At 34.1% G+C, this 24,009-nt stretch overlaps 1 protein-coding gene across 1 annotated transcript in view; it reads left to right on the top strand.

The window, feature by feature from the left end:
* LOC128549690 (uncharacterized) overlaps nucleotides 1-23,654 on the top strand; it is a 60,281-nt gene extending 36,627 nt beyond the window's left edge. The window contains exons 6-11 of the mRNA XM_053526988.1: nucleotides 4,009-4,212; nucleotides 13,867-14,030; nucleotides 16,938-17,064; nucleotides 20,294-20,529; nucleotides 21,647-21,810; nucleotides 22,115-23,654. Coding sequence (XP_053382963.1) covers nucleotides 4,009-4,212; nucleotides 13,867-14,030; nucleotides 16,938-17,064; nucleotides 20,294-20,529; nucleotides 21,647-21,810; nucleotides 22,115-22,274 — 1,055 coding nt within the window. The 3' untranslated portion in view covers nucleotides 22,275-23,654. The remainder of the gene's footprint in view (nucleotides 1-4,008; nucleotides 4,213-13,866; nucleotides 14,031-16,937; nucleotides 17,065-20,293; nucleotides 20,530-21,646; nucleotides 21,811-22,114) is intronic.
* Nucleotides 23,655-24,009: the final 355 nt, after the last annotated feature.

Here is a 24,009-nt window from a genome sequence, read left to right as displayed (position 1 = left end):
TACTAATTGTTGTTGTTGTTGTTGTAGTAACACCGGGGAAAAACAGCTTTGGTCATTATCTGATGCATTTACAGGTCACAATTAGCTAAATAGTTTTCCCTATATATTCTGTATAAAACTGACCTTTTATAAAGAGCTACCAAACTTAGCTAGACCCATTTCAGAGAACAAATCCTTACCTCATTCTAAAGAGTTATGATAAAACTGATATAAAATGAAGAGATAAGTAGGGGTCATGTATCTTCTAAGAGAGATTTCTCTGGTCACATTTGCTTACTGTAAACTGCCATCAAAATCACACTGCTGTGACCTGGAAGTACTACTCATACTAAAACTGAGCTTCACTTCACCAAATACAACCTGCTCTCCCATTTTTCCTACCAAAATGTCAAAAATACATCCACAATGAAATTTAAACAGAAACTAGCTTCAATTTAGACCTCTGTTGCCATGCCAAGTGAAAAATTAGTGTTCAAATACCTGGCAGCCATTACGCGACAGACCAGATGGCTCCCACGTTGGTTCCTTTAGTTTAGTTAGGCCTACAGACTGGCGGTTTGCCAAACGATATACTTGATTTGAATGAAGTTTTAATAATTATTAAAGTGAAAATCGGAACAAGTAGAAAATTTATATAATACTTTATTAATTGTAAAATAAAAGTAATATTAAGAATATGAATATGTTATCTAAAATATTTAGAAATCATTACATTTTATACATCAAACACATAGATTTACTTTCTTTTTAATACATGAAACATCATGCTAACGTATATCTATGTACAGAAAAGAAATATTTACGCACAAGAAACTGTCTGTAAATAAAATAAATATTCAAGAATATGAAGAGGTTATTTAAAATATTTAGAAAGCGTATATACTTCCTCTGTACACGCTTTCTTTCACATATTATGAACATTAGAATATGAGCTTTTGTTTCTAAAATATTTTCAAAATTCTAAATCACTAACGCTTTTCGATTTTCATCGTAAAAGGTAGTAAAAACAGCAAATTCTCATGTATTTCCGTAACATAAAGTTTGTCAGTAATTAAGTTTTGAAGCCTTCATAAAAAATATAGCTTTTTTTTTTTCAAGATATCTAAAAAGTATTTTTGTTGTCGAACGATCTGGAGGCCAGTATAGAAGTAGTATATAAAGAAGTATAGAAATAAGACTTATACTTTTAAAAGGAAATACTTAACCCTTACCATGCTGGGCACGATTAGTTCTTCCTTTGCGATCAGTGTAGACTGATCATGATCTGCACTGTCTGCCATTCAGCCAGTAACTGTTTGGTATGCACCCCTTTTCATAATTAATAGTACTGTCCAAATTGAAAGATAGACAAGTTCATTATTGTAATTTAGCATGGTAAGGATTAAGTTTCTTATATCGTGCCTAAATAGAAATATCATATTTGCGTGACTTGAATAAGTACTGCTGACAAATACTACTACCATACAGTAGTATACTTTAACTATAAATATATTGTTACAGGAAAAAAAATAACAATAACTTCATCAATATCTCAATTTTAGAATAGCAGACTTAACTAAGTAATAACTGAAGTTTTTTCGTGAAATTTGGGCCAGGATCTTTACTCAGTAAATATTTACGGAACAACTCTATTAACGATGTGAATTCTAAATTTGTACTGATTCTTCCTACTGTCATACGATTCATGAAATAAGGGTTAAAATCGTAAAAACAAAATTCCTGAAAGAAAGGGAAAATACTATATAAAGACAGAAGAAACTGAAAGATATATATTACAACGCAAAAACCATAAAACCATAAAAATACCTATCACTTATAGTAAGTGGGGTAACATATCTTTTATGACCCGGCTTGAAACAAGACTGACCGGATAATGTTTACCCCTAGGCAATATTGTAATATACAATAAAATCAAAGGGTAATTTTAAGATATTTGTTACAATTAAATCATTTTATGCATTGATTGTGTGCAATCTTGAGACTAAAACAAATAATAGATATCGCAATTTTTTAAACGAATGATTAAAGAATGTACCAAAAACATGCATTGATTTAAGAATACAGAATAATATATACAAAGGAGGTTCGGATAGAAGCAGAATTACCAGTTCATCAAGGCTATCTTTCAAATTAAAGTTTGGTCATATTATGAATAATAGAAAATGAATTTTTTGTTTCAAAATTATTAAAAAAATCCCATATGAAGAAAAAAAGATGACCGCGTCGGAGATCGGACCCGGACCGCCGCGGCAATAAAATAGTCTCCAGATCGTTCGGCAAAAAATAATATAGGTATCTGGAAATTAATCATCGCTATATTTCTTAAGAATGCTTTGAAACTCAATTACTGACAGACTCTAATTTACGAAAACACATGAGAATTAGTTGCTTTAAGTATTTTTTTTCGCGATGAAAATTAAAAGCATTTGTATATTTACTGTGAAATCATTTAAATTCGCTGGCATGAAACCTCGCGCACATGTGAAAATGGACTGTTTCGCGCGGGCTTTCATTCGCGCATTTTCAATTTTAGAAATGAAAAAATATAATTAAAAAATAATAATAGCGCGGTCTTTAATTCGCGCATCGGTCCTAGAGCGAAATACGCGAAAATTCGTCCTACGCGAATAAAAATGATTTCACAGTAATGCAAATTGAACACTAAACTCTCCATAGCGTTATTTTAAACTACAGCGGATCTAGGTTTCGGCGTTTCTGAGTTCAACAATTAATTTGTTTTAATTTGTCTAATTACAATCTCAGTTTTTTTGTCAATGTGAAGTTGCCTACAATTCATAGGCTTTGAGCTATAACAATTTGTACAGACAAAGTCAGACTAGCAGACGACAATATTTTCCGTAACAGCTTCCGAGTACTTACGGATTACGGCGGTAAAAGCCGGAATTTTTTAAGAAATGTTCACTGTACACACTAAAATGCAAAAAGGACCAAACAAACCATTGATTATTTGCGGAAAATATCTCATTTTATCTGTTATATTTGAAAAAGTCAGTTTTTTTACCCGTTTCTTACAGAGTCTATATGAACTGAGTTGGGTCTATTTAAAGTCAAAAAGGACCAACGAAATATTAAAATACTTTAAAAAAAAATTCATAATATTCGGAATAAATTAAACTTTAATTTGTGGGGTATCGAATTTTAAATTTCCAAAAAGAACCTTTTTTATTTAAGTTTAAGTATTTTTTCCTTCTTTGTTTATATAGGCAAATTTATCGATTTTCCGATAGATCGATGTTACTAAAAGTTGGTAATGACTGACGTCACAAATGACGTTACACGCCCTACATGAAATTTGAACGTCAGTATGGAAAAATATTGACGTTTCAGGTTCCATTGAAGCTTAACAGATCGAGTTTTCAAATTAATATGTAATAACTTTTTGTATTACATACACGTTTACGCATTGTTCTTTAGCCTGAGTAAAATTGAAAGTATGGACATTTTTTGAAATTTTTTAATTAACGCTTACTAGCTTTTATTCTCCAATCTGTCCATTGAGTTGGATAAATCCATATAGAATCATGTTTCTTTCTGTCACAACTCAAAACCATAACATGTACTTCGTGCAGTTTCACATTGATTGAAAGTACCTTGCGATCAGTCAGTCAGCAGTTCACTGAAGATAGTAGTAAATGCAACCAAAAACTATCTGAGCCGCGCCATGAGAAAACCAACATAGTGAGTTTGCGACCAGCATGGATCCAGACCAGCCTGCGCATCCGCGCAGTCTGGTCAGGATCCATGCTGTTCGCTAATGGTTTCTCTCATTGCAATAGGCTTTGAAAGCGAACAGCATGGATCCTGACCAGACTGCGCGGATGCGCAGGCTGGTCTAGATCCAAGCTGGTCGAAAACGCACTATGTTGGTTTTAACATGGCGCGGCTCATCTAAAGTAAGTGTTGTTGTTTGAATTGTGACTGTAAGAAACAGGTTCTAAATTGTAAAAATATGTTTGGATTTTATGATACAAATTCTTTCTGTTACAGAGAGTGTTGCAGCACTTTGGGCGTTGTGTTTTGATGAAGATAACCAGTCACTGATTACGGGAAAAGTGGAACTTGGTGTTGTAGATTTACTAGTAGATTTAAAGCACTCCGAAAATGATAGTATTAAGAAATCATGCAATGGTGCATTGTGGACATTGAGAGATGCATTAAAGATTACAGTTTGTGAAAAATACAAGAAAATTGGTGAGTGGATTAAGCCTTTTTGTCTAATTTCACCCCCAGTAGCTTAGGTTAAATTTTGCAGAGCAAAGTTATCTGCCAAGTCACCCATGGGACAGTCCCTGAATATGTTGACATACCAGTTTGAGTGTACTTTAAAGACGCCAGGATTTGTGCCCCTCAGAGGCAATATTTCAGTTGCGGTTAGGGACTTGTAAGTCAGCCGGATAGTTTTTCTTTACATGGATGAGTCAATTCTTGCTGAGGCTCAAGCCTAAAATGGCAAGAAGAAATGATTCTGAGTCGGTTATTTTAACCACGAAGTAAAGTTAAGATTTATTGCATATTGTGTGGTACATGTAATACAATACCTTTTTCTTTTTGGTTGGGTTTAACGTGGCACCGACACAATTTTAGGCATATGGCGACTTTCCAGCTTTGATGGTGGAGGAAGACCCCAGATGCCCCTCCGTGCATTAATTCATCACGAGCGGGCACCTGGGTAGAACCACCGACCTTCCGTAAGCCAGCTGGATGGCTTCCTCACATGAAGAATTCAACGCCCCGAGTGAGGCTCGAACCAACATCGATGAGGGGCAAGTGATTTGAAGTCAACGACCTTAACCACTCGGCCACGGAGGCCCCCGTAATACAATACTATGCATTGATATATCATGAAAGTGGCTGCAAAAGGACCCTGGCTTGATCAGTTCACAGAAGTCTGAAATTCTATCAATAAGACCATAGAAGTCTATCTTTATAAAAAAAAATACCCCCATATATATAAAAAAACACTATAGGGGGGTATTTTTTATAAAGATAGACTTCTATGGTTTTATTGATATAATTTCAGACTCCTGTGATCAGTTTCAAGAAAGGCAATTACATCTTTCTGGTGGCTATAATGATGTCTGGAAAAATGTCATTTTCCTTCCCATGTTTTCAAACATGGTCAGCTTTTAACGAGAATTTGAAAGAATTCTCTCCCTTAATTATTGACTGTGTTAAAGCAATTCCCTTCAAATTAGATTGTCTCCTTTACATTAGCTAAAGTCGTGCATTCATTACCCAAGTCAATAATTCTTTGTCATGGATTTTGCATTGATCTAAAATTTTGCTTTATGTAATGCACGGAAATTAAGCTCGCATGTTACTCCATAGAAAGCAACAAAACATGTAGCCAGTTTTTGATATAAATTATGTTGTTTTATAGATTCATATAGAAATTTTATTCTTGTAAAGATATAAAACATTTCTGTAAAAAAACATTGTTAGCTTACGATATTGCGAAATTCGTGTTGTCATGTAACAGAAAATGGAAACATTTAAATAAATTTCTTTTCATTTCTTTTGAAACTTTGAATCCCGCTAAACATTGAAATCCGAGAATTATTTCATAAACCGGAGCTTTCCCACAAAAGCATGTATAATAGTTTTCCTCAATAAAAACGAAACTTGTTTGAATAGAAGATACATGTATTCCCATTTTGTTTCATTGTTCTTGTTCATATAACGGGACTTCTGTTCAACTTCCATGCCTAGAAGTTAACTCTTTAAAACATGATAAAATAAAGTAATAAACAAAGCAATACTGTATTTGACAGGCAATGGCAAAAAAATCCCCGTGCAACTTGACAAACTTAAAAAAACATACAAGTTACTAAAACACACACACACACGTTTTATTTACTGGCCTTCATCCTAGGTTTTCCATAGAAATCAAGGGAAAAAAAAGAATCTATTTAATTATGAATCAAGTTTCTGATTTTTCTTATCAGCATTGGTGTATGCTTATCATTGAGATCTAAACTCATTCTTTTTAAAAATAGCTCTGTTTCACCCTGTCTACTTATTTATAGTGTCTAAGTTACTTGTATAATCAATGATATACATAAATCAAATATGCCATTTAGATATCATGAAATCAAATTTATCGTGTAAAGTAAAGTCTTTAGCTGTAAAGGTGGCTATTCTGCATGCTTTCCACGAACAAAACCGTGACAAAAAATGTAGGTCATACTAAAGAGATAATCCTACCGTACAAACTCATGGAAAGCATGCTATAATAAATGTTTTTTTTGTTTGTGTTTTTCAAGCTTGGATTTCATTTCTAAGAAAGACATAATATTGCGCGTCTGTTAATTCCACCCAATCCTTGCACAGCGTGGAAACCATGCTGTGTCTTGTTTAAATAAATGTACACATTCTCTCCCACTCCCTCCAGCTTTCAATGAGCGCCTAACTTGCAAATTACACTATTTCATAAGATTATTCATTAGCATAGTTTTTCTCCTGTCGTCGAATGTTTCAATATTCCAAAGATATTTAGCTTTCAGTCGGAAATAATGTAATTTATGTTGATTCACATTCTTCTCATAAACAGTTTGGTGAAAAATCAAAGCTCTGTTCTATTCTATTCTGTTCATTTTTCGGCGAACGCCGTCTAAGAACGAATTCTTTACCTATGCCACGTGACTTCAGTTTGCAAATCAAACTACTTGATAACGCATTATAGATAATTTATCAAAATGGAAGATTTATGCAACACTCTGCCTGATTGGACGAGAGTGTCAATTTCTTTCACTCTGTTGATTGTGCTACGCTGAGTGAAATGTAGACAAAGCGTTTATCCTAAACGACGCTGTTCACAGTTTTAAAGCTAACTTTGGCTCAGTATATTTAGCAAGAATTTTGATATATCTCAAAATGATAAGTAAGTTTAATAAATATGATAAAAACCTGTTCAAATACCAACATATATCAAATTAAAGAAAGAGCTGAATACGGTCTGCGTATCACATGAATAAGGGTGATAAGAGTCTTTTATGTAGAGAAGTGCTTTTAAAAGATTTTCCTTGTTACAATTGTCGTCTGTATATGAAAAGGTTTCTTGCTTTTGTGACTTATTCAGATTGCATATTTAAAATGAGTACTTGTTTGCTTTGATATATTTGTTATAAATTATTTAACTGATTTATTATATATGAATATTTTTCTTTAGTATGGTATACAAATATTGAACTCAGTTGAAATCTGTTTTATTATGTATATGCTATATAATGACTGAATCTCATTACACTGAAATGAAGGTACGCTGCATACAGTTTATCTATGTGATATGACTACGGTCAAACTTTGCTTATGAAACAGAAATATTGAAATAATTACAATTGTATGTTTTGCTTGACCTTCACTTTTTTATAGGTGTGACGTCATTGTCCAAAGATTCATGAATAGCGAATATGCATTTGTTAAAGCGGGATCAGTTGGCCTATTTTAGAAATAAAAAATAAAAATAATAAATAAAAAAATGCTTTAATTGATTTTTTCTCATATATTCTAATCAAACTTGATTTGTAGCATCTTTATTAGGCCCGCAGCCAACTTTGTTCAGCTGGGACATTTGACCCCTTTTAGGGGCTGCTAGAGCTAAAACTAGAAATGCCTTTATACAGCGTCTCATGAACAGCTTGGTGGATCTTTGTCATACTTGGTCTGGAGCATCATTATAAGGTCCTCTTCCAAATTTATTTATATAGGAACTTGGGCCCTATTAGGGACCACTATAGCTAAAAGTAGATATGCCTTTCTTCGCATTAATCACTAAAATGTAATGGATTTTTATCAAACTCGATGTGTAACAATATCGTAAGGTCTCCTGCTATTTTGTTACAAATGGGGATAGGGACCAATTTAGCTAAAAATATAAACACGTTTAATGACCTCTCATGAACCGCTTCATGAATCTTCATCAAACTACTGCTGTAATTATTCGTCTAAGGATAAACGAAACAAAATTGCAACCCTACGAAACCTTTGCGAAAAATTAAAAGAGAACCATTTAAATTGTTAAAGTGCGGTGTTTAGTTTTGCAATTTGAAAAATGTTAGATGAAAGATGAATGTTAGATGAAAAATTCATAAACTTCTTTCCTTATTACAATTCGCCGACTATCATTTTTAAAGATATTTCTTGTTTTTTCTATTTTTTGACTAATGAGACAAATATGAACGTTATTATTTCAAAAGACTATATTGAATCGTCTCTCAGTTGTTGGTATATGCAGTTCTATAGATCAACACGGTTTAAGTTACATCAGAACTTTAAGAAATCCGGAAGTTTTTTGTGCCCCCCCCCCCCCCCCCCATGAGTGGTGGGGGCATATAGATTTGGTCCTGTCCGTGCATCCGTGAGTCTGTCCGTCCGTCCGAAGTTCGTGACGCGCTTAGCTCGAAAAGTATTTGATATAAATTGATGAAACCTTGCATGAGTCTTTATCATGATATGAACTTGCGCACCTCCTATTTTCGTCTGGCTCCGCCCCCTATTTTCAGAGTTATGGCCCCTGAAATAGTCAAAAATGCACATTTTTACCTTGTGACACGCCTAGCTCAAAAAGTGTTTGATATAGATTCATGAAACCTTGCATGAATCTTAATTAAGATACGAACTTGCGTACCTCCTATTTTTCATCTGGCGCCGCCCCCTATTTTCAGAGTTATGGCCCCTGGAATAGTCAAAAATGCACATTTTCACCTTGTGACATGCCTAACTCAAAAAGTATTTGATATAGATTCATGAAACCTTGCATGAGTCTTAATCATGATATGAACTTGCGCACCTTCTATTTTTCATCTGGCTCCGCCCCCTATTTTCAGAGTTATGGCCCCTGAAATAGTCAAAAATGCACATTTTCACCTTGTGACACGCCTAGCTCAAAAAGTATTTGATATAGATTCATGAAACCTTGCATGAGTCTTAATCATGATATGAACTTGCGCACCTTCTATTTTTCATCTGGCTCCGCCCCCTATTTTGAGAGTTATGTCCCCTGAAATAGTCAAAAATGCTCATTTTCACCTTGTGACACGCCTAGCTCAAAAAGTATTTGATATAGATTCATGAAACCTTGCATGAGTCTTAATCATGATATGAACTTGCACACCTCCTATTTTTCATTGGATCCGCCCCCTATTTTTAGAGTTATGGCCCCTGAAATAGTCAAAAATGTACATTTTCACCTTTTTATGCACCTAGCTCAAAACGTATTTAATATAAATGGTTGAAAACTTGCATAAGTCTTTATCATGATATAAACTTGCACACCTCTAATTTTTTGGCTGGCTCCACCCCCTTTCTTAAAGTTTTGGCCCCTGAAATAGTAAAAAAGTGCACTTTTACACCTAATTATGTGCCTAGCTCAAAAAGTATTAGATGTAAATTCATGAAACCTTGCTGGAGTCTTTATTGTGATGTGACCTTGCACACTTTACATTCTTCTTGTGAATCTTAGCTCTTATTACAGAGTTATGGCCCTTGAAATAGCCAAAATAGTGGATTTTTTGTTTGTGATGCTCATAGCTCAAAAAGTATAGGGCCTAGAATAATGAATCCTTTGCATAAAATGTTTGTTGAGGCTACACCCCATTCAGACTGCAAACATTTGAATTATTGCCCCTTATTTGTGACAAATGTACCAGTGGCGGGGGGGTGGGGGGGGGGGGCAAACCCTGTGTCCTACAGACACATTCTAGTTTATTTCTTGATACACTTTGACGTTAAATGGAAGCAAGAAGCTTTTACCCTATTACAATTATAAATATACCATTGTATTGTTTATAAAGTCAAGAATACCTGCATATGTGTTAATAAGTTGTTATGTTTTAGAAAATATAGTTAATTTGCCTCTAAAGTTAAAGAAATTGAAAAGTTTAGTGATTTTACTATATGTTCAATATAAGCGATGGTGATACTTTTGAAACGAAATTGGAAGCAAGAAGATGTTCAGTTAGAATAAATATATTTTTACATGAAGTTAAAGAGGAGAAATTAATGTATACTGTCATATGTGTTAAAATATTCACAAACTTAAATATATATTTGAAATTAATCATTGAAAATAAATTTCCTATATAATCTATTGCTCAAAGTGACATCACTTTGGTAAACCAATATTGATTATCGGATAATTCAAGGGGGACAACCTACTAGGATATGCCAGTCAAAAATAATAAAAGCTGGGGATGAACGTTGCCTATAAACTTACAAAGGATAACTTAGGAAATGCATTTGAAGAGTGCCAACATTCAAGTACCACAAATTATTGGCACGCTAATTTGTTATTCTGGTGCTCTTCAAGTGCACCAACATGCCAAAACAAAATGGTAGAAATTAACCATCACATAATTTTACTTTAACCATTTACTTTTTTGCAACAGTCAATCATTTGATACAGGTAAATTTCTTTCATTGTGCACAAGGCCAATATTCCTAAACATTTTGACTTAAAAATTTTAACATTAATCCTTCAATGCAGATTGTTTGGTTATAGACCCTGCCTTATTTGCTGAAACACTAATGCCAAGTTCCTTTTTAAATAACTGACAAAATGATGGCTAACTAGACAGCTGGCTTAACTCACAAAACACTTAAGAACTACATAAATTGTTAGTTTTCTGTGAGATCTTTTTGGATGTTTTCAACTTTCGTCTTTTATAGCTGTTCTCTAGGCATGGGCAAGATTTCATTAAATGAGGTGCAAAGTGCAACTTTGAAATGGTAAGTGCAGTTACACACAGGATATAATGGTCCCTCCTGCTGTGTACAGTTGTTGAAGAACATCAAATTTTAAATCTATTCAAAACACATAGTGATAGGACACATTATAGATATATACAAAGTGACATGTTTAGCAAACCAGAAAAGTAGGAAAAATTAATTTCTCTTATTAAAGGAAAATTATATTAGAATATACTGTGTGTACATGTATATTGATAGAATAAAAACGGCAAATTTCACTCAAAAAGGTGAGGCCGCTGCCAGGGTGCCTTTGCACTCATTGCACTTGCAATTGTTGCACCCCATCTAGGTATGCCCATGCTTTCATAGTCAGTGTTGTAAATAAAGAAATAACGTTTTATTTTCTTTGATAATATACTCATTTTACATAAATGTCTTTGTATAAACGTATTTTTCTTACGTATTTTATTATACATTTGTAAACTATTGGTGGTATTTTGACAGATATCAAATTTGAAATCAAAGATGAAAACCAGTTTTGGGACTACAAGATTGCACTTTTCCATCCCTCTGTTATTCCATCTGTCATTCTCTCCGTCTGCACTTTCATGTTTTAATAAGTCCATAACTTGTGTCTTCCATCAATAGATTTCAATATTACTTTGCTTAATTGTTTAAAAAAATGAGAGGACATGTTGTGCACTAAATTTAGACCCCTAGCTCAAAGGTCAAGCTCACACATGCAGTTCAATTGTCATCAGAAATTTTATTCAGTCTGGTCTGTGACTCAGCCATCCATCAAGGGATTTTGATATAACTTGACATAAATGTTCCCCATAAAGAGATAATGTGTTATGCACAACTTTCAGACTCTACCTTAAAGATCTAGGTGACACTAGGAGGTCAAAGGTTAACATAGTATTAACAGGGTCTGTTATGTGTTTGATCCAGAAGAGATTATAATATTACTAGGCACAAATCTTTCCCATAAGAAAGAATTTTCAGAATCAACTTAAAAATGAGAAATTTATGAGCATTGGATATTTGATCAAAATGGTGGCCATTTTGTTTCTAAGGCAAAAAATGGCGGTTTTATTTAATTTCTAGACACATATATTTGAATTGTAATAATTTATTTTTGTTAAATAATTTCTCTATTTTTTCCAGCTATGATGAAAGAAATTACCATGTTTTACAACTCACACTCAAGAAACATATTACATTAATCCAATTAAAAGGTTATTTGCTAAAAAAGGAATTCAGCAGTGTGTAAATGATGTCATAAACGCACAAAATGTCTGTCTCCATGATCAGCAATTTTCTTAAATTTCAAAGTGCCATATCTTTTTCAATAGTTGTCCGATTTCAAAAATTCTTTCAGCGTTATGAAATGCTTAAGGTTGGCTTTCGTAATGAATTAACTTGTTGTCAGACTTTCCTTGTCCTTTAATATATAGCTGTTATCATTTTCTTTTTGCAAACAATTGTGTTTTTATCTGCATTTTAACAGACATAAAGCTTGGAGAATTCTATATTTTTATCTAATAGAATTTTTTTTATGCAAGTAAGTTCACCTTACTGCTATCACTGTTATACTAAGAAATACTTGCCTGATAGCATATGATTTAGATTAAAGTATTAAGGTAGTTCTGCACGTTTGATAAACCGGAAGTGATAGCGTAACGTCATTTATCCAGAGAACGTAGAATAAAGCCTGTATTCGGCGTACGGAAATGAAAACCATTTTATGCAATAATGGCAACCCCTGAGTAAATCTGTTACAATGGCACTGTTACTATCTTTCTAAAGTTAAAATATGATATTAAAACATATGGCAATTTGAATAATTCAAAATAATGTCTTAACATTTAACTTGAAATGAACGGCTCATTTTAATCAGGGTCAAATATCTCAAAAATAAGCACACGGACCTATCCATTTTATTTCACCACATTGTAGACCATATGTTTATTTACAACTGTGAGATGTTTTATCAAAATTAATCTACGTTGTAGAAAAATTTCTATTTGCGAAAATATTATGAAAATTAAGATTTTCCCATAGACTCCCATTATGAAAGATTGCGTGAAGTCCAATTTAGCAAAAAATCAAGCACACGACCCTATCTTTTTTATTTGCTGAATTTTCAAAGTATATTTTGAAGTTTTGAAAAATCAGTGTTTAATCAAATTCTACATTGTAGAAAAAATTTAGATCCAAACGTGCAGAACTACCTTATAGTTGCATTTTATTGTTTGATTTGATTGCATTTCATTTTATGTTAAAAACAGATAATGCAAATGGAAATATGTATAATTACATGGTTTGAAAAAACCCTTATTTCTGTGTTGCACAAGAACTGTTAGAGTCATACAAGGAGGTAATAAAAACAATGGATTCAGTAATACTATTTGCAATATTAGTCAAATATCCAATATATGAGATAGCAATTACCAAAAAATATAAAATATAAAATAAATATACTGTTGAAACTCCAAGTGATTTTTTTACTTCGATATAACTGAAATTTGACTTAAAATGGTATTTTGTGCAGGCCTTTTTTGGAAGAGACTTGGAAATGTCTTTAAGATAGTCGGAATTTTGAGTTAAGCGAGATTGAGGCATCAAGTTTCTTCTGTATTTTATGTGACTGCACATTATAATATAAGTCTGTACGTACCATAAATATAGGTTTAATTAGAGAATCAGGTTATAACTTAAGTCTTTATTTACCATAAAAATAGATTTAATGAGAATTATACGAACTCATATTTTTTGGAAATGTTATAAGGTTGTAATAATGTAAAATGCCCATTTCATATAATTCTTTATTTGCTATCAAACTAAAAAAGATGAAAAACAAATTATATGTTACTTCAAATCAGAAATATTCATAAGGTATTAATTTTCACTAATTGCTGTTTTTGATTTGTTTTGTGAAAATAAGTCCCTGCAAAAAGTTAGATTTCAATTACTTGTACTGTAGGGAAATATTTTCCAGTTTGAAACGGGTTGTGCTATTAAGACTGTTTTTAAATTTCACAAATATTTGGTAGCATGACTATATCTGGTATCATACAGTACAAATACATAAAAAAATAGTATGATAGTTTTGACAGAATGTTTAATATTGATTATTGCAATGTTTAATTATGGCAGGTGAAGAGTTGGATTCAAGTGAAGTAAATAAACGAAGACGTAAGAACAAAGCAGTGGATGAAAAAGCAGTATCAAGTAAAGGAAATGTAATGATTTCATACCAGTGGAATGATCAACAAGTGCTGAAAATTATACGAGAAAACATCAAAGCTAGAGGATATGAGGTATAAACAGACTGATTTCCTTTTTAGCTCGACTATTCAAAGAATTTGTAGCTGTTCTACTCACCCTAGCGTAGGCATCTGCGTCACACCTTGATTAAATTTTTGCATGCAGGTACATATTGCTATCATTTAAAGGCATATAGCTTTCAAACTTATTTTTTTCTTTTTCTAGGTCAATTACCAACCTCACTAGGTAAAGTCCTAAAACTCTGACATGTATTTTGACCAAATTATGCCCACTTTTAGACTTAGAAAATCCTGGTTAAAGTTGTATTTGCAAGTTACTCAAAAACTAATGCAGATATTGAATTGAAACTTCACATTGTGTCTTTGGGGTTATAAATAGGTGATAGCATCAAGTCCCATAAGTCTGACATGTATTTTGGCCAAATTATGCCCCCTTTTGGACTTAGAAAATCCTGGTTAAAGTTTTGCGTGTAAGTACATAATTATAGCTATTACTTAAAGGCAAATGGCTTTGAAACTTATTTTTTTTATCTTTTTGTAGGTCAATGTCCTACCTCACTGGGTCAAGTCCCATAAATCTGACTTGTATTTTAGTCAAATTATGCCCCCTTTTTGGACTCAGAAAATCCTGGTTAAAGTTTTGCATACAAGTTACTGTCTCCAAAACTAATGCAGACACTGAATTGAAAATTCACATGTGTCTTTGAGTTTTTAAAACTAGGTGATAGCATCAAGTTCCATAACTCTGACATGCATTTTAGCCAAATTATGCCCTCTTTTGAACTTAGAAAATCCTGGTGAAAGTTTTGCATGCAAGTTACTATCTCCAAAACTAATGCATATACTGGATGGAAACTCTACTGGTCCAGTGCCTAAATCCGGACACTTTTGGTGGTTTTTTGACAGTAACTTTGCATTATAAAACCATACGTGCATAAAATTTTAACTGTATAATTTTAGGTTCTTTATATATCTCTTTGCAAAACAACAAAATCGTATATTGCTGATTTCATCATAAAAATGTCATCTGAGTTGGGCCAGTAAAAGCTGTCAAAATTGACCTTCAGAGTGCTTAAATATTCGGACACTATTTGGGTATAAAATGCAACGAATATGTGCACCCAAAAATAACAATAAACACGAATTCGTTTAAAATAAAGCAGTCAAATACAGTCCTGTAAATATATACAAACATCTCCGTCCGAATAAAATTTTATTACCTGTTCATCACGTGATCATATGGACTAGTTTCTAACTTTATATAATTGCCAAATACAACAATAATATAATAAAATTTATCTGAGCAAAATTAATGTTTAAAATTATTCTTTCTTACATGCAGATTCTGTCGCTGTCTTATACATTTTGACAGAACTACGGGGATCATTATAATGACACTGCCCAGATTTTATCTAATGAATTGCTTCCCTTGTCTGCAAAATGCTGGCATTTTTTTTTCTATTGAATTAATTGATATTTAACAGAAATTGGTTAAATCTTTTAAATAAATACTGAGGGTAGTACAGAATTCTAAAACATGTTTTTACATGAGTTTCGATCAGCAAACAAAAAGAGTCGTCTGCAATAGGCAGAATATTTTTCTTCTTTGATCAGTACCTCGTCGCACCTCAAATAACTGGCGAGCGCTGTATGACGTCATCTCCCAACACACACAATGTTTACTTTATGCGGTGCGGATATTTGAAGGTAGTTTTCTCTGGAAAAGCTTACATTCGTACACTATTGTTGACAGATTGTCGTCAAAGCTTTCGTTTGCGTCGATCCTGTTAATTTCAGTAAAAAATCATGATCGTAAAGCATTTTTAAAAGGTGTCCGAATTATTAAGCGCTGTCCGGATTTAGGCACTGAACCAGTATAGACATTTTAACATTTAGGGTAATATTCCTGCTTCTGGGACAACAATTCAAATAGTCGAGCATTTGCTGTCTTACGGACAGCTCTTGATATTGAAAGGGAGCTTCAGGTGAAACCGTAGAGGAAAGAATAAAAATTCTTCAAATTCTTATTATGTATATACATGTATTAAACATTTTTATCTTATGACAAAAATGATACAGTAAACTTTTAAATATTTGTGATTGCAATATTTTGTGGGGGTTTTCTGTCAGCTGACATTTTCATGAGTATCAGCAGTGACATTATAACAATATATTTAGTTAGCGATGATTTCATGACAGTTTGAAATTGCAAGAATATTGTTTTTGCCAGTTTGCACTGTTTACAGTACCGGGGTATCTCTTATTGAAATGATGTGAACGGGTGATGTTCGTTGCTTTGCTATGGACCTTGATATTGTGAAATTGTTAACCCTTACCATGCTTGACACGACTAATTCTGCCTTTGCGATCAGTGTAGATCATGATCAACTGGCACATCTGTGCAGTCTGATCATAATCTGCACTGTTTGCTATTTCAGCCAGTATCTTTTTTTGTAAGCTGATCCCTCTAAATAGTAAATGATACTGTCCAAATTTGAAGATGGACAAGTTCATTATAGAAATTTAGCAAGGTAAAGGTTATCATTCCTGGGGTTGATTTTGTGTGGATTTCATGAATGTGCCGAAACAAACAAGCAAAATGCCCATTTCTTTCATATGGAAAATTTTAAATCCTAAAATTCAAATTCTAACAAAATAGCTGTTCAGGCAATATAAAAATTTTGAGTATTTTCGCAAGGTTTAATATTTGCTAAATTGTAAAAATTGTATCCTACTTGAATTTGAATTATACTAATGGTGAATTTTTACGTGAGGATTAAATTTCACGACATGTTTGGCCTTGCAAATGTAGCGAAAATTAAATCCTCGCAAAAATGTCTGCTTTTACAGCAATTAAACGATATTACAGTATGCCAGGCTAGGATATTATATGAAAACTCCTAAAGAATTAGGTAAAGCTCTTGTCTTTTAATTTTGTAGGTGTGGATGGATATTTACCAGATGGGTGGGTCCACTCTTCAGGCCATGGCTGATGGTGTTGAAGGTGCTGACGTGTTCCTCATGTGTATGTCTAACAAATACAAGCATAGCCCAGCTTGTAGAGCTGGTAGATAACTTTATACAGCCATTATACCTTCAAACCTGTCTTTAACCTACTCCTGGCGGCAAGTGTTTCTGCCTTTGCGACCTCTGCACTGGTTGCAATTCAGTCACTAAATTTTCAGTGAACACCCCTTCGAATGATAAATGATACTGCTCATATTGAATGATTGACCAGGCCATTATAGATATTTAGCAGGATAAAGGTTAAAGCCCACTATTTGGAAATGAAAAAAATTGTCATTGTGAATGGGTTGTCTGTGAAAATAGGTAAAATTGCACTACTAATTTAAACAGGAAGAGAAAATCATGACCTTTTGAAGTGAGGTTGATTAGTAGTTTTTAGCTCACTTGTCACATAGTGACAGGATGAGCTTTTGTGATGACTTTTTGTCTGTTGTCCGTCCATCCGTTCGCAATTTCTTGTGAACATGATAGAGGCCACATTTTGCAATCAATTTTAATCAAACTTGCAAACAACTTGTATTGGCATAATATCTCGGTTCCTACCGAAAACTGGCCAGATCCCGTCATGGGTTCCAGACATATGGTCCCTTAAAGGGCCAAAATTTGCTATTTTTGGCTTGTGAACACGATAGAGACCACATTTTGCAATCAACTTTAATCAAACTTGCACACAAATTGTATTGGCATAATATCTGGGTTTCTTTCGAAACCTGGCCAGATTCCATCATGGGTTCCAGAGTTATGGCCCCATTCAAGGGCCAAAATTTGCTATTTGTTGGCTTGTGAACACGATAGAGACCATATTTTGCTACTGATTTAAATTAAACTTGCACACAACTTGTATTGGCAGAACATCTCGGTTCCTTTCGAAAACTGACCAGATCCCATCTTGAGTTCCAAAGTTATGACCCCTTAAATGACCAAAATGTGCTATTTTGGCTTTTGCAGCCATATAGAGACTTTATTATGGTTTGATTTGATACAAACTTGCAAAATATATTTATTTACAATAACTTTTGGATTCCATGATGAATATGTCAGATCCATCTATAGGTTCCTGCGTTACGGCCCCTGATTGACCCCTGAAAGAGCCAAAATTTGTTAATTTTTACTTTGTGAACACGATAGAAGTGACATTTTAACATTGATTTAAACCAAACTTACACACAATTTAAGTCACAAGGTCTTGATTCCTTTCGAAAACCAGCTAGATTCCTTCATGAGTTCTAGAGTTACTGCCTGAAGGGGCAAAATTTTTTATTTTGGCTCTTTCAGCAATATGGAGGTTTCATTTATGCTTTGATTTGATACAAACTTGCACAGAATGTTTATCTTGATGATCTTTAGGCCTGGATCGAAACTAGGGTCATGTTGGGTCAAAAACTAAGTCATCAGGTCAAATCAAAAGGAAGGCTTGTAAACAACTTAGAGGCCAAATTTATGATCCTATCTTCATGAAACTTGGTCAGAATGTTTATCTTGATGTTTCCTAGGCCAAGTTTGAAACTGGGTCATGTGGGATCAAATCAAGTCAAAGCTTGTTAACACTTTTGAGGCCACATTTATGACCCTATCTTCATGAAACTTTGTTAGAATGTTTATCTTGATGACTCCTAGGCAAAGTTTGAAACTGGGTCATGAGGGGTCATAAACTAGATCACCCATCCAAATCAAAGGAAAAGCTTATTAACACAATGGGCAATATTTATGACCCTATCTTCATGAAACTTTGTTTTTCAGAAGCTATCTTTGGTACAGGTTTGACTCTTCTTTTCATTGTATGTTAACAGAAATTGTATGAAATGAACGTTTCTTGCACACTGGATTGTCGTTTCTGGTGAATTTACTCATGCTGGCAAAACCCATCTGGCACCCCCTTGCCAGACGACACTTGTGCTGTTAATGACAACTGAGGATATGTGCATTGATTATATGTTGTTAATGTGAACTTCTATAAAAATCAGACCTCTTTATAGTTGCTTTTTGTTCCTTACGTTATATTTCTAGGATAAAATAGGTTATTTTTTTAGAAAAGTAGACTGTTATGCTAAAAGAGATAAAACTAAACCGGAACATTGATATTTTGCCTCACTGAGACATTATGACATCATTTCTGCTTATGGGCATAAGTTTTCAGCACTGTTATAAGAGAGATTGCTACTCAGGAAGTATCTCATTTTTGCTTTTTTGGTTCTATACAATACAGCATGCAAGAAAAATATCTACCACTGATAGCAAATACAGATGAGTTACTAAACGGCTCTAGAGTAACTGTTTAGCAGTAACTTGGCAAAGCCACATTACCGCTCAAACCAGATATTCCCATCTGCAGATATCCCCATCTGCGTCTACTGCTAGTGACAGATTATTGTAGTAAAACTTTTAGTTAAATGCTCTTAATTAGATCTACGTGTAAAAAAGTATTTGTATTGATAGGTTGGAACAGTAGTGGACTTTAAAATTACAAAAATAATCGCCTTATATCTGGTACAAAATAATGACTATGTAGTACAGCATTATTCATCATATTGTATAAGTCAATATGCTAAATATCGAGTGTTTGGTATTTCAGGATCTTTGAACAGATTGCAAGCTTATAAAAATGTGTTTGGAGACCAGTCTAAAAATTCTAGTGTTTCAATATTTTTGAGGTCTGTCTTGAAATTGACCAATGACAAAGATATATTCCGAGTCTGGTCTTCTAACTCAGTTTTATAAGCACTTACCTTGTCCAATGGTTTAACGTTTAGCCTGCTGGCGGCAAGTGATATTGCCTTTGTGCCCAGTGCAGACCAAGATCAGCCTGCACATCCATGCAGGCTGGTCATGGTCTGTACTGTTCACTATTCAGTCTATAAATTTTCAGTGAACATTCCTAATCAAATATTAAATGGTATTTCCCAAAACTGAATGAGAGACCAGCTCATTTTAGAAATTTAGAAGGGTAAAGGTTATATTGATTTTCAGATTGAAATTATATTTAAAGGTTTCTCTACAGCCAAGCTAACCTGGAATCATTTGAGCCACACCATGAGAAAACCAACATAGTGCGTTTGCGACCAGCATGGATCCAAACCAGCCAGCAATTCCGCGCAGTCTGGTCAGGAACCATGCTGTTTGCAAATGGTTTCTCTAATTGCAATAGGCTTTGAAAGTGAACAGCATGGATCCTGACTAGACTGTGCAGATGCGCAGGCTGGTCTGGATCCATGCTGGTCGCAAACGCACTATGTTGGTTTTCTCATGGCGTGACTCATTTTACTTTGAAGAGGCAGAATATGCTTTCCAGCTTTGCAAGAAAATCATTCCACTGAAGATGGAACGTGGTTACATTCCGGATGGTTGGCTAGGATTTATAGTTGGCACTAAGTTATTCTTTGAGTTTAGCCCAAAATATCCATTTGAAGACAAGATGAAAGCATTGCTCAAAGAACTAAGTCAGGTCCTTGGTGAAACGGCAGACACGCCTGATTCAGGGGAGATAATCAGACTGCAAACTGCAGTAGTAAGTCTGTACATTGTATTACGTAAATTTGCACAGATTTTGTTTATTGTATAAAGGATATCTTTACAGATATAACTATACTAAATAAAACTGGTGATGGACATTTCACAATAACTGCAGACTATGAAATCATTAATATACGTGGGGGACTAATTTTCGTGGATTTTGTGGTCAAGTGTATCCACGAAATTTAATCCCAATGAACAAGTAAAATTCCCGTTCATTCTATGTTTAAGTTGAAATCCACGCATTCATATCCCCAAGAAATTGCCGTTTTGACCAAATCCATGAAATGTCATGCCCACTGTCTAAATTAAATAATTTTACAGTAATAGGTATTGCTTTGAAGAAGATATGTATCTCGTTTTGCTCATGTAGGTTAGCCGGACAGTTGCAAGGAGATGAGCATAATACTCAAGATATCTAGGGTTCCAAGTGATCCAAACAGAAAATATAAGGGAAATGACAAGGGACTATATTTGAGCCATGCCATGAGAAAACCAACATAGTGCGTTTGCAACCAGCATGGATCCAGACCAGCCTGCGCATCCACGCAGTCTGGTCAGGATCCATCCTGTTCGCTTTCAAAGCCTATTGCAATCAGAGAAACTGTTCGCGAACAGCATCGATCCTGACCAGACTGTGCGGATGTGCAGGCTGGTCTGGATCCATGCTGGTCGTAAACACACTATGTTGGTTTTCTCATGGTGCGGCTCATTTATTGCTCACATGAGCCCAGAAGCTTGAGCTGTTAATGTGATGTTTTGCTAGAATAACTTAAGAACAATTTCACCTCTGGATAAATCCAAATACTTCATACTATGATTGTCTGTTATATATAGACAATATTTTTGTTTTTAGGATTAGTATTCTGTAACCTTGACCTAGTTACACATAATGATATATCCAAAATAAACATACATTTACTGAGCATGTGAATTTATGCAGAATATACCTGCATGCTTTGAAAAGGGAAAAGAGCACATAAGTTTTTACAAATATTTAATACCACGTTTAACTTCTTTTGTTTCTAAGTGAAAGAAAAAAGAAGGAATTTAAAATTTTCATCCCGACTGTGAGAGATATCACTATTTGTTAGTATATACCTTTGTCCTAGATTGCCCAGCCAGCTGGAGCACATGTAGTGGAATATCCAGACACTGCCTCCTCTTTGAGTGGAACAGTTGCTAGGATAACTGTTTCCAAAACAACCATTGATAATGTGAGAAAATGGTCCAACACTGATGTAAAAAACTGGATTGAGAGGAATAGTTTGCAAACGTAAGTAAACAGAAATTGGATATATTTCATTCACATTGTTAAGAATTGACAACTTGTAACTTGTTATAATGTTTTTGGACATAAAATTGATTCATAATCGCCCTATTTTAGGTTTACAGACACAAAATGGTGCAAAAAATCGTAGTTGCATTCTGGGAGATCCCAATAGTTCTCTTTTATTGCAGGCCTTGGAAGTTTTGTAGAATAAAGTCGACCAACTAGTTACTGTGTTGTTGCCTTTAAATGGGCATGTTGCACAATTTGTAAAATGAATGTTTTCATTAACTTTTCTGTTCCATTTCAGATGTGGCATGAGTACCCTGACAGGGGGAGAGATATCACTTTTAGCAAGTATGCGTGTGGAGTGCCCAGAGCTCCTCTACACATGCTTACAAGATATGCTCAAAGTGAAAGACTTGCTTACAATGTCCAAGATAGTTTGGGCTTTACATGATCTGTCTTAGAAAATAGTTCACTACTGACCTTTCCTAGCCAATGTGAGACTTAAGACAAAGTTAGCGCGGACAGACCAGCTCGGTTCAGACACTAAAATTTTACTAATGCACAAGACTTAGCTTAGTTGATTGTGTGCTGGTGCACTATGTATCTGGGAAAGCTTTTGAAAATATGTTAACTTTTTACTTATTTACAAACATCTCTGAATGATGTAGCCAAACTGATGGTATGCAAATGCACAACGTACCAAGGAAACTAATTCACAAGCTAGGTCTCTGAATGAAATAGCCTAGTCGATTGTATGCTGGTGTACTATGTAACAGGGAAAGATTTGAGAACATGGTATCTTTAGCACTGTCTAATTTAACTAACTTACAAGCAAGTTGGCGTAGTGAATGGTTATTGACATTGTGAAGTCTGTTTTATGGAACGTCTAGACTGTTTTATGTTTAGAATGACTGATATGCCTGGTTAAATGTCGTTCTGTTGGGTCCGAGATACATTATGCTGAGTGGAAATCTCAATATGTCCAGTTATTGAAGTTCTATAGGATATAGGATATCTTGCAAAATTCGTATGTCAATAATTTTTTAGCATTGGTCAATTTCTCAGCACACTTCTTTTATCACAACTGAACATAATTAATATAAAACCCAAGAGCATATCATTGCATCTGAAAGTAATGTGAGTACTACTCAATAATACACGGTCTCAGCTAAACATAATGATAGTACCACTCAACTGTTTATTCTAATAGTTGAACATAATGACTTTAGCGCCAAACAGCATATTGTTATAACTGTACATAATAATGTAATACCCCACAGTGCATCTTTTTAACTGAAAATAATTTTGTTACCACATGCCTGAACCTGTCTCAACAGAACGAAATTTAACCAGGCATATCAGTCATTCTCAACATAAGACAGTTCTAGGCGTTCCATACTGTTTGATCGTATATGGATGGCTCTAAAGTATTAATATTTTGTGAAAATATGATATTTTCATACATAAAAAGCTCATATTTTATATTGATCAGCAAAAGATAATATCTTTGAACATGACAAATGATCATTTTGATGTATTTTTTGCATTAATTTGTAAAACTTTTTATCTATCATCTCAATCGAAATTTGTTAATGTTAATAATTTGTAAAAAGTGGACCAAATGGTAAATAAGTCGCTTAATCAACAAGCAGGGGAAAGTAATATTTGGATTCACGATTGTTTAACACAATGATTTGTCAGAAATTACTTATTTAAGAGATTTTTAAATGAGGCTAAATGTACCAAAAATTGTTGTGGGGTGCTCTTAGATTTACCTTTGTCTGTATGCCAGTCTGTCCATCCGTACATTTGTCTGTTGGAATTGTGTCATATATATCTATGTATAGGTAAGTCGACGAACAGATTGCTATTCAGCATATAAAGTTGTGAGCAACACTGTGTTTTTGTTTGAGTTTCAATTTAGTAAAGCTTGGCCCCTTGAAGTCAGAAAATAGCATAACTGGTGAAAAGTTTGGTGTTGCACATATCTCAATATTTAGGTGTTTGACATAAGTCCATGAAACAAGATCGTTATAACCTCATGGTGAAGTTTGTGCACTCACATATTGTTTGGAAATTCCGGTTTATGGGCCTAAGCAGTCAAAAATATGCATAAACGCGGCGTAAAAGTTTGTTTCACATGTATCTCAACACAGTAATTGACCTAGGTCCTGAAACATACAGAATTTATATACA

Source organism: Mercenaria mercenaria, chromosome 16, assembly GCF_021730395.1.
Source record: "Mercenaria mercenaria strain notata chromosome 16, MADL_Memer_1, whole genome shotgun sequence".
Classification (NCBI taxonomy): Eukaryota; Metazoa; Mollusca; class Bivalvia; order Venerida; family Veneridae; genus Mercenaria; species Mercenaria mercenaria.
Note: the sequence above shows the minus strand (reverse complement) of the source record. Positions and strands in the feature narration are given on the sequence as shown.